Genomic DNA, 14366 nt, shown 5'->3' on the forward strand with positions numbered 1-14366 from the left:
TGTTGATTGCGAAACTCTGGAGATGCTTAGAAGAGAAGGTCAGTACAGGCATTCCTTCTGATGATTAAACCTTCTGGATTTAGTTTTAGGTTCTGTCATTTTCGGGTACACGGGGGGGAAAAAAAATCATGCTTGTTCTGCTCAGAGGATCGTAGTGAAGACTGCAGAGTTTTTACTGCGTAGCACTTTTGGTCAGGGTCACCGTTTTTAGACAAGTTTGGCACCGCAGAACGCCAAAGACCGTTATTATCGACGCCACAGATTAGAGGTTCCACGTGTGATGTGCGAGACGTGGCGCGGCGGCGACCACATGTGATGCAGATGCCCTGGAACCTTAAATCGAACTCATTCTGACAGCAAAAGCACTGCCTCGCTCTCGGTGGTTGGGGGGGGGCATTGTGCAGCAAACACGTCACATCTTTTTATTTTTGGATGTTTTGCTGGAGGCCCGAGATTTTAACTGGCTTCTCTCTGCTGCTTTTCCAGGTGGAATATTGTCAAGACACTCGGGAGGGGAGCCGGAGACGCACGTTTTCCACAATGAACCGCGCCTTCAACAGGAAAAAAGGTGAGCGGAAATAGCTGCCGAACATTTAGCTGATGGACTTGAACTTCAGGGGACGTCTGAATCGGCAGCGTTGTTCAGTTGCATTGCGGAAATAATCTGACCCAATACACTTGGGGAGGAAGATTCCGAGAATAAAGGGGAAATATCGAGATAAGGACAGTCACAGCTAAGAAAGTGAGTCATAATATTACAAGAATTAAGTTGCAATCTTTAAGTCATTTGAAGAAAAAGCCATGATACTCCAATACATTTTGTTCCTGAAAGTTCCCCAGTTTTCTCGAATATTCCATTTACTTCTTTTTCCTAATATTTCCACCCTTTTGCTGCACTTTATTCTTAATAAGTGCTGACGCCACGCTACATATAGTCTTGACGTGATCCTGCTTGGATGCGGCTAAAGCGCTCGCAGCTCGGCTGAACGGCTTCCCGCGTTTGCCGCCATCTGTCCCGTCCCTCCGGGATAGGAATCGGAAGACCGGAGAAGCCTCGGACAGCTTTGGGAAAGCGTCCTGGGACCAGGTGGCGAGCTCCGCTTTAATGATATTTGCCTTGCATGATTCACTTTCTCCCATTAGGTCGTCTATTTTAGGAGCCAAAAGTTGGCAATCAGAGAGAGCAGCACCCCGCATTAAAATTCCCCTCCATTGCTCCCGTGCCGCTCATTTCAGATGGGGTTTCATTTCCATGGCGCGAAGCTGTTTGCACGTACCTGTGGCTGTCTATGTCCGTCTGTCCGTACAGAAGCATCGTCTGATTTGAGATTTGCCATTAAAGTTTCATGCTATGATAACTTGGAGTACCTTTCTATTGCAATTGATGTAGTTTTGTATCAAAAGCTGCAACCGGAAACATTCTTAAGGTTTGTCTCCGGCTGCAGAACGTTAAGACGCTCTCCTCCCGAAACACGACATGCGTTCAAGATGCTCTGAGACGGGAGCTTCACTCTGGCCTCTTTCTAGATTTAATTCCTGCAACTCTGGTTACAACCAGTAAGAAGGTCTCCCACATATGCAGCAGGGCGATAAAAATGTTCCCCTCCCGGACAAATAAAATATTTTTATTGGCTCGATCGAGGCTTAATATACAAAAACATATCGGTGGCCATTCTGTGTTTTATTTGGCTGTTTGGATGCACCCTCCTTTGACCTTTGCACAAGTTTAAAGCTGCAAAATAGAAAGGTCCTTTTTAAAGTTCATCGCCTTCATATGAGGCTTAAATTAACTTGATGTTACGCCGTTAATGAAGATGCCGTGATGATGATCGTCCGGGTGCGATCGCGACCGAGACTGCTTTCGTCTCTGTGTGTTTGACATTATCATGTTATTATCAAAAATGAGTTCAGGTGCAGGTGAAGTTCCTGTCAATTTGAAATAGCATTTCATCTGCAGGTGGCTTGAACAAAGGTTTTGTTGCTAAACGAGTAAATGATCCTGTCTCTGCTGCAGGCTCAGCATTTCGAGAAGATGATTACTGCCTTGTTGTCGTTGTTGCTTTTTGATGCTGTGATAATCAGCACTTCCCTGCAGGACCACGACTCGTACGTCGACACGCACACACAGGTGTCTTAGGTGGTTGGATTTCACGTTGTAACTATTAATAGTAACGCAATTCCATCGAGCGAGTGAACTAAACCGTTAATATTCGCTCCTCTGTCTCCTAAACCAGTTGTAGCCAAATGAACGATTCATCCTTCCACCCTGTCCTTTACATCGTCCTCCCCAACGCCATGTCCTCCCTCGCTACGCCCATGTATCTTCTCATAGCCGTAATAAAGCAGTAATAAATATGTTACAACTCTGCCATAGCAGCAGATGGTAGCGGAAGAGTAGTCACGTTAATGCAAACTATTAGCCCAGAAATGAGGCTCCTCACTGCGATTATGCAGTAGCCGAGGACAGTTCATCGTTTGCCCTACGTTTTCTAACACCATTGGGCTCCAAAGCTGCTCAGCGCTGGTATTTTGGTTGACGGTGACAACAAACTATAAAAGGACAATTTCCAACGTTGTCCCGCACAAATGTTAAACACAAAGAAAAACGTAAAAACACTTTGGAGAAATGGATTATGATGGATATCTCATACGCTCCAGGAGTCACTAAAGTTCTGTGATGCTGTTTGTCTGTGAATCGCCTGAAAAGAAACTTCATGAAACCTTCTATATGCATGCAGGTGAATGAATAATGACTGGAAGTCGGATGTCCATCCGTCATCATGAATGAAGGGGGCCATAAAAGCATTCATACAGAAAATTAGAATCTGAGGATGCTTGATCTTGTTAACTGAATTGCTGCAGATGAATATCATTCTTCACAAGACATTCATGGTTCATAATGTGATCAGAGAACAAGGAACTGTTTTTTTTTGGATGCATCTCTGATAACCACGTGCCGGATGGACTCGGATAGGAGAGAGTTTATTGGGTTTGTGTAATCCGCATTAGCCCTTAATGAACCTTGAATGTCTTCCTACCAGCAATAATGTTGAGTTTAATGAGATTGGGCAAATCCTTTCAAAAAGGCTTTAGCTTTAAAGAACAGTGGAACATGAACATGAAGTTGCAGAGTACTGACGCAAATGCAGGAACTCTTGCAAAATGTAATTTAATACACTAAGTAACCAAGTATCTGTCGAGAGGGTTCCGTTTGCATTGAATTGCATTACGTTGCACTGTGTGTGTGTGTGTGTGTTCTATTTGAGTCCATTTCCCCAAATGTTTTCCACGAGGAGCAGACAAAAGCCTGAAGGAAAAAGCGTCGGTATTTTGCAAAGAATATTTCTGCACGTGAGCTGCAATCTCCATATCGAGCAACAGCATGGAAAGATATTATTATATCCCGGGATCCCAGTGGGAGCGCAGTTCAGCTGCCTTTTTGAATGATGGACAACTGTGCATGCCCAGCAAATGTATCGCATGTCATTGATTGAGCACTGCAGTCAATTCGGGCGAGGCCTGCCTGCCTTTCCAGCGGTCCGATGGAAACGACTGCACACAGCGTAACATTCAAGCGCTGAAAGGTTAGCGCTAGCGATGGGGGGAATGCTGGAGGATGTTGGAAACAGAGCTTCCACCTCTGCTATAAATAGTGAGGTGAGAAAGTTCTAAAAATTTAAACAATCACGTGAATAAAAGCATATAGAAAGATCGACAGCAACGCTCTGCTTCGTTCACGTGGAGAACAAACATCTAGGATGAGACAAATTTTGCTTGACTAGAGCTCAGCAATTCTTCAAGCCTTGTATAAATGTCTAAGCGCCGATGAAACGTAATGGATCTTAAAATCAGACAAACGTGCTTCTTTCATGCAGCGCAGACTCAGTAATTTAGATAGATGCACTAAAGAGGAAAATTTCAGTCTCCAAAATGAGCAGATTTTAAAGATTGTGTGCCTCAATTTGGCTTACAATGCAGAGATCATATAACTTTTCTGCTGAAACGGCGTCGTTTTCATCTTAGGGGTGCACCGCAACGATATTATAGGACGTTAGAAAACGATCCCGAGACACAAGGTTCATTTACGTTCGACTGTGGAAACCATTTATCACCGTCTCGGTGCAGAATTAGAAAATGGTCAGATAAAGAGGGTAATGCAGGCGTAAGTTTGTAGATAAGGCCATGCACTCTGTGATGATGCACCAATGGATAAAACCATCGATACCCCAGTGTGCTGGACTCGTCTGTGGAAGTGTCGGTTCCATTCCTCTAGTCTAGGGCCTCAAGGCAACATTCACTTGCTCCAACATTTCATTCTGTCATTTTCTGCTGATGTGAACTCCTACAGTGTCGGAGTATTTACGGCCTCTTAACCCGTGTCCGATTCTCCAGAGGTTTTTTTTTTTAATCTACTTGGATAAATAATGAACCAATATTGTTCACGGAAGGCGCACGTTATTTCTTCTTCTATGGTTTTGCCCCTCCTGCATGCGTAATGATTTACCATTTATATCTGTCTACTCTGTTTAATTAGAGCAGGTATCTTTGGGCAGGGGTTCGGTCTGCAGTCAATTCACAGGCCGATACGTCAGATTGGATTTTAAAGAAGGCACAATCTAAGACTCCGGTGTCCTTCAGGATCGGTAGATGATTACTTTGGCTTACTTTATAAAGCTAGTTGAAATATATTCTACCGCGTGTTAAAGTACAGAACCCTGTAATGTGACAGGGGATAAATGAATACTGCTATTGCCGGTGACAGTAGTCTCTGGAGTGTACCGTGCATGAAGGACCGGTGACCTTTTTTGCCTTCCCGTGTGCTGACCTGGGTCCGCCAGAACTATGAAAGCACTGAGAAACAATGCACTCCCACTCTCCAGAGACTTTTGTTTTTGCATTAAACTACACAGTGACAGAGATGCATTGGCACTTCATCCACCATCTGGCAACTTAACCAGGCAGAGTGACCTTCAGATGTCACGATGCATCTTTGAACCCCAGGAGATCATTCTCCCTGTGGGCAATCACATGAGTTTCCATTTCAAGGAAGGAATGAAAAGCAAAGAGAGAGAGAGAGCGAGGAAGGAAGTCCACCCTCCCACCACCAATCCCTTATTCAGAGCAGCAGGTGTTGACTGCTTTAAAAAGTGCCAGCTATACCTGCCACGCCACTCCGTTCGCCCTCACCGCTCTCCTCCCTAATCTCCCTTTAAAGGAAAAGAGGAGGTACATTGTCCTTCTATTAACTTTCGTTCAAGACTCCCACTAGAGAATTGATTGCTCTTTTGAATAGATCTGTCCCAAGGTCATTGACCATGGGTCCAAGGCTTTTAAGTAAACGTTAGAGGATAATCTATAAAGATGAAGAGTCTCCCAGTTTAAGGTGAAGCGTCTGGCAAGTGGCAAAAAGACCTCTTATGAACTTCCACCCTGATTGATCCGGTCATAGGCGATCAGTTATATGACCACCAGTTTGCACTTGTGTGGAACAAAAAGCGGAAGAGCACAAACCTGTAACATTTTATGAATTCACAGAGGTCCAGAGAATTACACATTTGCTGTAAACAGACTCTGGGCAGCTTATACTGTCCTTTTAGCTCACTAAGCTGAGTATATGGGCAACTGAGAGAATAGTGGTTGAAGTTAATAAATTAAAACAGATCGCATGGAGATCGGACAGGAAGACTTTGGCAACGAGACTCTTCAGGGAGCTTGCGATCAAAGGGCATTTGTCATGAGCTGCATGAAGATACAAACTGATTGCCACGCATCTTCAATCAAGCTGCATGTTCACACCCAAATCTAGAACAGTCTGTTAAGATCAGATCATTCCAATGCAATGAGAGCCGTGCAGGCCTTTGTGCTTCAGCGGATGTTTCTACTTCCTGCCGAGGCAATACCAGGAAGAATAAAACAGGACATCCTTTCCAGGAGAAGACGCTAACTATCAGTCCCTTAGTATTGCATGGTAGGTTCCGAACATGAGCAAAACCAATTACGCACCAAATTAAAGCTTGATTAATTGGAAGGATTTTGAAATCATCAAGCTTCTTAGCCAACAGCATTGATGTAAACAAAGTCATTAGCATACTTGGGCAGAGGACGTGGTCAAGTTGATTCTCATTATTTACAGCTTTCAAATCCTGATTAATGTAATCGACACTCAGGAGTTAATTACCCCAAGGTCACCGGCATGTGTCTTTCTTGAAAAAGACCCATTAGCAGGATGGAAATCCATTTGTGGAAGGGAAATGAAGACAGGGAAAAAAGGATCCCCAAGGACCCGTTCTGATCGCAGATTCTTTCATCTTGTAAGACTATTGGAAGACAAAAAAAACAAAAACAAGATGCACAAAGAAGCTGCATCGGTTCCTACATCAAGTATTGAAATCTTACACCATATAAGAACAAATTGTTCGTTGATTGCTTTTGTCATCCGTTTTATAAATGCAACTTCTGAGGGTTTGATAGGAGTGTCTTCCAATCCCGTTGAAAGTCCAAGCCCAAATTGGCCAATTCGATAAATGATATGCTTGATCAATGAATCAATCTGATAATAAAGCTGTTAACACATTGAAAACACATTTCTGCTGTTCGTTTCGTCAACTGTTTGCACTCTTTGCGCCCCAGCAGTGGTTGACGGTGATTAATTGCAGCGCAGCGGGAGCGTTTTGACAGCTGTCATACCTCATAAGCACCAAAGTTGTGAGATTTGTTCGAGAGTGTGTGTAAAAAAGAGTTTGTCTTCATGCAGTTGCAGAACTGGGACTGTTTTGGCTCTTCCTGCATTAATCTTTCATGTCAACAAATACCTGGAGACGGGTCGTACCGCTGTTAGCGCTAAGCCACAAACAGTTCACTCCGCGTTGGTCTTTAATGGAGTTAAAGACACACCTACCCAAAATGTCTTCTCAGATGACTGAATGTCTTCGGATATGATCGCGACATCCTTTTATTCTCTTTCCGCTGTCATCCTCCACCAAAGATGGAGGGACGGATTATTGGTGTATTTATTCTTTTTCGCCTTTGTTGAGTCATTATTTTTGCTTCATTGCATTTTACTGCCGCACTGTTTGTATCATTTCAGATAAAACATGGATGCACACTCCGGAGGCTCTGGCCAAGCATTACATACCCTACAATGTCAAGGTATGTTTCGCCATCGCACTGAACGACGACAGAAGAAGAGAGGCATTTTTCTGTTACTCGCGGGGGGGACTAAATCCCATTTGTTTGCTCCGCTCTCTGTCATACTTATGAAACCAGTCCAGTTGTTCTCATTCCAGACCTCCAGACCTTTCACAGAGGCTAGCTGCTCGTTGCAGCTTTGCAGATTTCAGCCGTTTGCCCCCCCCCCCCCCCCCCTTTTGCCTCTGATTAATGCCAGCCAGCATTTCCAAGTCACCTCAACGAAAGAGAATTTGGATGATTGACACTTTGTGATTGTACGTGAACTACCAAAATAGTGAAAGTGAAAGATTTACCAAAATGGAGAGAGCAGAGTAGCTTCAAGTCTGAGACAGCCAATCAGCTATCATTTCACAGGTCTGGCATTTCCTTGGACTTTTAATGTGAAAAACAAATCTTATGCCAAAGTACGATCTGTTTCTCTACCGAGTCCTACACCTCCACAAGGCTTCACAGAAATTGAGTGTTTTTAATGCGTTACTTGATTATGGAAAATGTTGGAGAAAAGTCAATTTTAAAGTCAGTGGGAAACAAAAACTGGATCATTTCCTACATGTAATGGTTTCTTTGTTCCACCTGCCAAATGTTTCTACCATGTTTTATCAAAATCCATCACTGTATGTTAAAGAAAATGGGGATGGGGGGGGGGGCAGGAAATCTCTATCTGGATCCATTTCAACATATAATGGGTTTTCCTTTGCCACATGCGCCACACAACCACCAGCATGAAAATCCATCATTTCCTCCATGTGTGTGAAACTAAGAGAAATTAACTTTAAAAAAATGGTTGCAGATGGTAACATTTGCCATTTTATTTTAATAAAACCATGCTATAAATGAGATTGAATAAGTAAATAAAGAATATACACATCCAAAAAAAAAGGAGGTTGGATACGGGGAGCTTCATCTTGGGCAGCTGTGCAGTCTTTCTTCTCGCCTTGCTTGACGGCGTCTGTAGCGAATCGATTGTCCCTGATGAGCTGCTGCGCTTCGCTGACGCTACGCTGATGCAACGGCCGCAACCATTAATCAGCTAACTATTACTCACACCTGAGTATCGCGTTTGGAATCAAGACGCTCGTTACAGATTTAACCAAAGTGAGTTCTATGAACTGTCGGGGGGGTGACTCGCTTTGAAAAACAGGCTATTGCTGCGACTTAAAACCGGCCTGACATTCAACGCCACAGAATTTTAACTGTAGTTTCTGCACGTATTTCTATAGTCGTAACTGACCTCTTGACACAGATGGTGCGGGGTCATGCTGGGTAACTGTTATTGCATAATCATTTCATATTTACACCACTTCATGAACGTGTGACTATCATGTCAGAATCAGACTCAAGACGCTCACAGCATCAAAGAGACGTTGTGTTGTGGATCGTCCACGGCTGAGTTGTTAGCTCCGTTCCGGTGGAGACATTTTGTGGCTGTGGGAGGGGGGGGGGGGGGGGGGAGTCTGATACGGGAGCAGGTTGCACACCTTCAGCTCACTGAAGCAGAGTGTTCTGTGTGACTGGAACAATAACTGCTGCTGTTAGATGGAAAATGGGATTCTCAGGTCCAAAGGTTAACGGCTCCACCTGTCGGAGGATGACAGAAGTGTATTATGTGTGTGTGTGTGTGTGTGTGTGTGTTTGTGTGTCATCGCATGATGAGGCATTGGTATCGTTCGTAGGTTTATGTCAATCAGTTAATCGATGTGAGACTGAAACAAATGGGGGTGTGATTTATGCAGCCAATCATGTTGATAGTTCCTGATGCGCCTTAAAGCTTGACGCGTTTAACGTAAAGTCAAGTTATGGTGTTCTTTTTTTTTTTTTCAACCCAGTTGATGCCTGTGTGATTTTCTATTCTCTGTCCAGTTCCTTGGAAACACGGAGGTCGAAGGCCCGAAAGGCACCGAAGTGGTGAAGGACGCCGTCAGAAAGCTGAAGGTAAAAGCGGTAGCCTGAAGGACCCCGGGGGGGGGTTGGAGGGTGGAGTCTGACAAATGGTCCCCGTGCTTATCATTTACCAACAAGGTGCCCTTGGAGTTCTCCAGCTCCTGAGGGTGAACATTTTGCACCTGCTGGATACGCAGCGCAGTTTGTTCAGTCAGCCATGAGCAGCCTGATGGATGCATATTCAATCAAACATCCATCTAACACAACAACTGTTGTTGTCCTGGCCTTGGATTGAACCCTCAAACCCCCCCCCCCCCCCCCCCCCGCCCCCCCAGGAGTTTACTCAATAAGCCGCACAGCTTTCACTTAATGAGTGACTTTATTAAAGCGCCACTGCTTCCATTTTCCATGGCAGTAAAAACCTCTGAAGTTATAATATTCACCGCTAGTTACTGAAGTTCATGAACCTCGATGCCTCAAGCTGACAGAAGCAAAGTCAAAATGGTTCAACAGCAGTCCAAAGTGGGATAATCTCAGACTATGAAGGCCAGACTGCATAAAGAGGGGAGGTGAGGAACAGGTACAGGCCGGACACAGGTGACAATCATAAACCATCCCGGTGGAGGAAAATAAAAAAACACCACACGCCTAGAAATAACCTTTCACAGTAAAGCAGAATTTTCACAATCCAAAACCATGTCGTATTACGCATTAGCATTCAGCGCTATTTCCTTTCCCGATGCATTCAAACATGCGCTCCTCAGCGATAGTTGGGTTTAGATAAACTAGCGGCGTCTGCCTTCCTCGCTCTTGTTTGTGTGGCTTCGCTCGCTGCCCGCTGGCCTCTCCTCTGCCTCCCACCCCCCCCCCCCCCCCCCCAGCCAGGCGTTGAATCTGTGAGGCCACTCGTAGGGGAGGACTGTTTTCCCCCCCGCAAACCCATCCCTCTGTTGTTGTTCCATTACATTTGATCTAGAAAGCCTGTTTGGACACAGAGGCTCCATGGTTACGCTCCGAGATGCAATTACAATCACAGAGAAAGCATCGGTCCTGACTGTTCTAGCCCATGGTAGATTTTTGTGTGTGTGTGTTCCTCCCAAAGAACATCAGTGTTCCTGTGACTCACACTTGCTGTTTGTTCTCCTCACGCTGGTCGAGACCCTGAAGGCTGAATATCTCCTCACAAGGACTCGATGAAGTTCAGTTGATCATTTTAGTGTGAGCCTGGGAAGGCCTCGTTTTTATAGGCTGTAATACACTTTGGTTATTTTTACACACACAAACGCCACATTTCTCTTTGTTGTGGCGTTGTTGTTGTTGTTGTTGTTTTTTTTGGGGGGGGGGGAATGGAGCAAATCATTGCTATGGCAACAATGGATATTTCCTTAACATTTGATGTATCTACATTGCAAGTACGGTAATGGCAGGCTCAAAAGCGCCCAAAAGCCTGCCTTTGTCCAGCAGGGGGCGTTATTTGCATTTGTGGTGATAGACGAGCATAAAAGACCATAAAGCAAAAATCAATTGTACACTGTCAGGATAAAAAAAAAAAAAAATCTAGATTAAGATGCGTTAATTAATATATATTTTGCCATGACTTTGCACAATTTACTTTTGCTTCATGGTCTTTTAAGGCTAATTGTTTTTACCGTTTTACATTTTGGATTGCGTCCTATTGGTGGGAATAACAGCCAATGGCGATGCACCAATATTGTAGAATTATCTAGAATCCTGCGCTTCTTTTGGCCACTTGTATTTGTTTCTTCTGCTGCTGGCAGTTTCAGAGACACATTAAGAAATCAGAAGGGCAGAAGACGCCCAAGGTGGAGTTGCAGATCTCCATTTACGGTGTAAAGATACTGGATCCCAAGACAAAAGTGAGTCCAACTATTGAAAAGTTGTATTTTCCCGAATTGACAGCAAACCAATAAACACGAATGCTTTATGCTTCTTCCCCAGGATGTGCAGCATAACTGTCAGTTGCACCGGATATCCTTCTGTGCAGACGACAAGACGGATAAAAGGATATTCACCTTCATCTGCAAAGACTCGGAGTCCAACAAGCACCTGTGCTACGTGTTTGACAGTGAAAAGTGTGTAAGTGTCCTTCCGCCCTGCCACTGGCGTGTCTTTTGGTTTGCCTTCGTTTTTTGAACGCTGTTCCAACATCTTCGCCGACGCGTTGCAGGCAGAAGAGATAACCCTGACCATCGGCCAGGCCTTCGACTTGGCCTACAAGAAGTTCCTGGAGTCCGGAGGCAAAGACGTGGAAACCAGGAAACAGATCGGGAGCCTGCAGAAAAGAGTATGTCCCTCATCCATCGGCTCGAGACCGCCGCAGTGAAGCATTGATATGTGTATTAATTAATGCAGAGGTTGTTTGTATTGATTGCTTTTAAAAGATCCGGCGAGGGCAATCAAGCTGCACTGATGAAACATATCGATAGTGAATATTAATGGTGCTAGCTCGGCTGCTGCAAACTCTGTTTGAAATCAAATCGGAACTCGGAAATAGGTGTGGAGTTATTACTTGACTTAATCGAGCTTTTAATTTACTGCAACCGATATAACATTTTGCAGATTCAAGAACTGGAAACGGAAAACTCTGAACTAAAGCAGCAGCTTCAGGATCTGGAGGAGCAGCTGATGATCGCTCACGAGCCACCGGTGAGAACAAACATCCACTTCCATTCCGATCACCGTGACGCCGTTAGCATCTTGAAACCGCGTCTTCTCCTCCTTCGTCCCCGGATAACGCGCTTCCTCTGTGGTTGTTTCCCGTCTGCCATCTTTTTTTTCCCCCCTCAGCCGCTGCACATAAACGCGGCTAACGAAGCGTACATGCTGCAGAGGCCCTCCTCTCTCTTCTGGTGTCACAGCATCAAGTCGCTCTCCTGTCTGGAGATCTCCTCCATCACGCTCACCCCGATGAGCTCGCCGGAGTCCAACCTGTCTGCCGGCCTACTAACTCCTCCACCTGCCAAACACGCTGTCCTTCCCCCTCAGCCTTCCGAGGGGTGCAGCATCCCGCGACCTCGCGTAAACGCTTCCTTTCTTCCTGCCGCTGTCGTCTCCTGCTTTTGTCTTGCCTCCCCCTCTCTCTTAAGTAAGTTTGTCCTGCTTCATCTAAACCATTTCCACCACTCCACACGCAGGCGGGGAGTATCTCCATGAAGCCGCAGTCTACAGACGTGTTCGACATGGTTCCCTTCTCGCCCGGGACACCACTGGTGCCCACCCTGGCCAGCAACGGCTGCCCACCACCTCCACCACCGACCACCTTACCACCCGATATAAGTCAGTGATGATCCTAAGATCTGCAGGTTTGCTTTGCGGCCTTCATCCAGTGCAGTGACTATGATGCTCGTGTGCTGTCTAGGTAAAGACCTGTTTGGCGCCCAGCCGTTTGATCCGTTCACCTGCGGGGCAAACTTCCCTCCAGATATTCAGTCAAAGTTGGACGAGATGCAGGTGAGTCGGCGTCGGATTCCTCGCGCAGCTGTGACTCTGAAGCGGTGCAGTGTTAGCGCAGAGAGGCTTCTTGCATCACGGGACTGGGTCAGCTGGAGGGCGGGAGGGTGAGATATTATTAAGGAAGGGGTGTAAGGACTTGTTCTCATGATTTAATGTGACTGACGATGGCATGCATGAGATATCTTTGGATAGTCAGGGTTTAAAATGGTCTGGAAATGAAAAAGAAAATTAGACTTGGAATAAAAAGTCCTCATCTACAATTATAATTCAAATGTGGATTACTCTAACTTGAATTTATTCTAATGGTGTATTAATATCCACATATTTTAAAATCTTTGAGAATATTCAGGTTGGTTTTAGGGTAAGGTTTGACGCCGGCTTGCTGCTGGAATGAAATCTACTACTTTAACACCAATCAGCTGCAGGGATTCTAGTTTGATCAGAAAATAATGAACTCTGATAGTTTTATCAGGAACGGCCAGTAGGAGGCAGCATTGCACTGACGGGCTTGCTTTTAGTGCACTTTAACTCCTTCTTCTGCGTGACTAACAACCGAATGCATCTGTTGTCTCCTCCACCTTCAGCGGCAGAGATGGTTGGTACTTTTCATGCGTCTTTAGCTCCTTTCATGTCGGCATGCTGCATGTTTTCCCCGTGTGATGATTCGCCGCTCAGCAGAGGCGCCATCCTTATTCAGGATTCATACCCGATGATCTGATCTAGCCTCGGACCTTGGTTTATTGATCCATGTGATGGAAGAGTAGCTATCCCAGTGATGCATGTGAGGATTGGCAGAAAGAGCATGGATGGGACAAGTACTAAATAAACACAATTATATTACTTGGGGCCTGACGTGATATAAAATTGTGCAAAGGGTGCTTTTAAGGTGAGCTTCACTCTCCTCTTCTTATGCTCATGCATGATGTGTTTTAAACTGTATGTACTTTAACATTTCATCCCCCCCCCCCCGGACACTGTCATCACTGCTGTGGTCTCTTTGTCTTCTAGGAGGGGTTCAAAATGGGACTAACCTTAGAGGGCACTGTCTTCTCTTTGGACCCGCTAGACAGCCGCTGCTGATGGCGAGAAGATACTCTCTGTCATGTACCCTGAACTCATTTGTATGAAGAAGTGCCAAATCCCCCCCCCCCCCACACACACACACACACTCCACGGTCCCATCAAGATGTCACGGTATTCATCTTGAGGTTTATATGCATTTGCATTTTTTTCTTTTCGATATTTCGAGGTATAGAAAAGAGCTATTTTTGTAAAAGAGAAACTATGGAAGGTGTAGTTTGGAGCGCCGCTGCTTGCGCAGGCAGTGGGAGATGTAAATAGTCAATGATGTCCAATGGTACACATAATTTTCATACGAGACAGTTTGTGTGTCTGCACCATTTGAATTATGTACCGTTAAACACATTCCTGTTTGTATGGCAACTGAAATAAATACAATCTGTGTCAATAACACAGCTCATCCCTAATATCTTGTAGCTTATTTTACTCCATATTATTGCACATAATGAATTAATCCAGTCTGTTGTTTTTTGCTTACTGACCATTCCACTGTTTGTTTTTGACATTGAGTTGTTGTTTTTTAGCTTTGTTTATTTGTTTTGTGGCATTCAAAAGTCGTCATTTCAGTATTTTCTTGTCAGAATGTTGCACCAGAGGGCACTTTCTTTGGACAGCGTTTGTCCACATCCAGTATTTTACTTTTGGTTGCATTGATTTTGCTGTTGCAAGTTATTAAAGAAAATCTTGATTCAAAAGAGATTCCGCACATGCTCGCATTTATTTATCATTTGCATGACTTT

General features: G+C 44.8%; 1 protein-coding gene across 1 annotated transcript in view; it reads left to right on the forward strand.

Moving 5' to 3' along the window:
* Positions 1-14300, forward strand: part of gulp1a (GULP PTB domain containing engulfment adaptor 1a) — a 34549-nt gene extending 20249 nt beyond the window's left edge. Inside the window, exons 2-12 of the mRNA XM_068746193.1 lie at positions 487-568; positions 7088-7149; positions 9052-9123; positions 10851-10949; positions 11032-11169; positions 11261-11377; positions 11653-11739; positions 11881-12111; positions 12228-12369; positions 12452-12543; positions 13555-14300. Coding sequence (XP_068602294.1) covers positions 541-568; positions 7088-7149; positions 9052-9123; positions 10851-10949; positions 11032-11169; positions 11261-11377; positions 11653-11739; positions 11881-12111; positions 12228-12369; positions 12452-12543; positions 13555-13626 — 1140 coding nt within the window. The 5' untranslated portion in view covers positions 487-540 and the 3' untranslated portion in view covers positions 13627-14300. The remainder of the gene's footprint in view (positions 1-486; positions 569-7087; positions 7150-9051; positions 9124-10850; positions 10950-11031; positions 11170-11260; positions 11378-11652; positions 11740-11880; positions 12112-12227; positions 12370-12451; positions 12544-13554) is intronic.
* The last annotated feature ends 66 nt before the right edge of the window (positions 14301-14366 follow it).

This window comes from Brachionichthys hirsutus, chromosome 12 (genome assembly GCF_040956055.1).
Source record: "Brachionichthys hirsutus isolate HB-005 chromosome 12, CSIRO-AGI_Bhir_v1, whole genome shotgun sequence".
NCBI classification, from domain to species: Eukaryota; Metazoa; Chordata; class Actinopteri; order Lophiiformes; family Brachionichthyidae; genus Brachionichthys; species Brachionichthys hirsutus.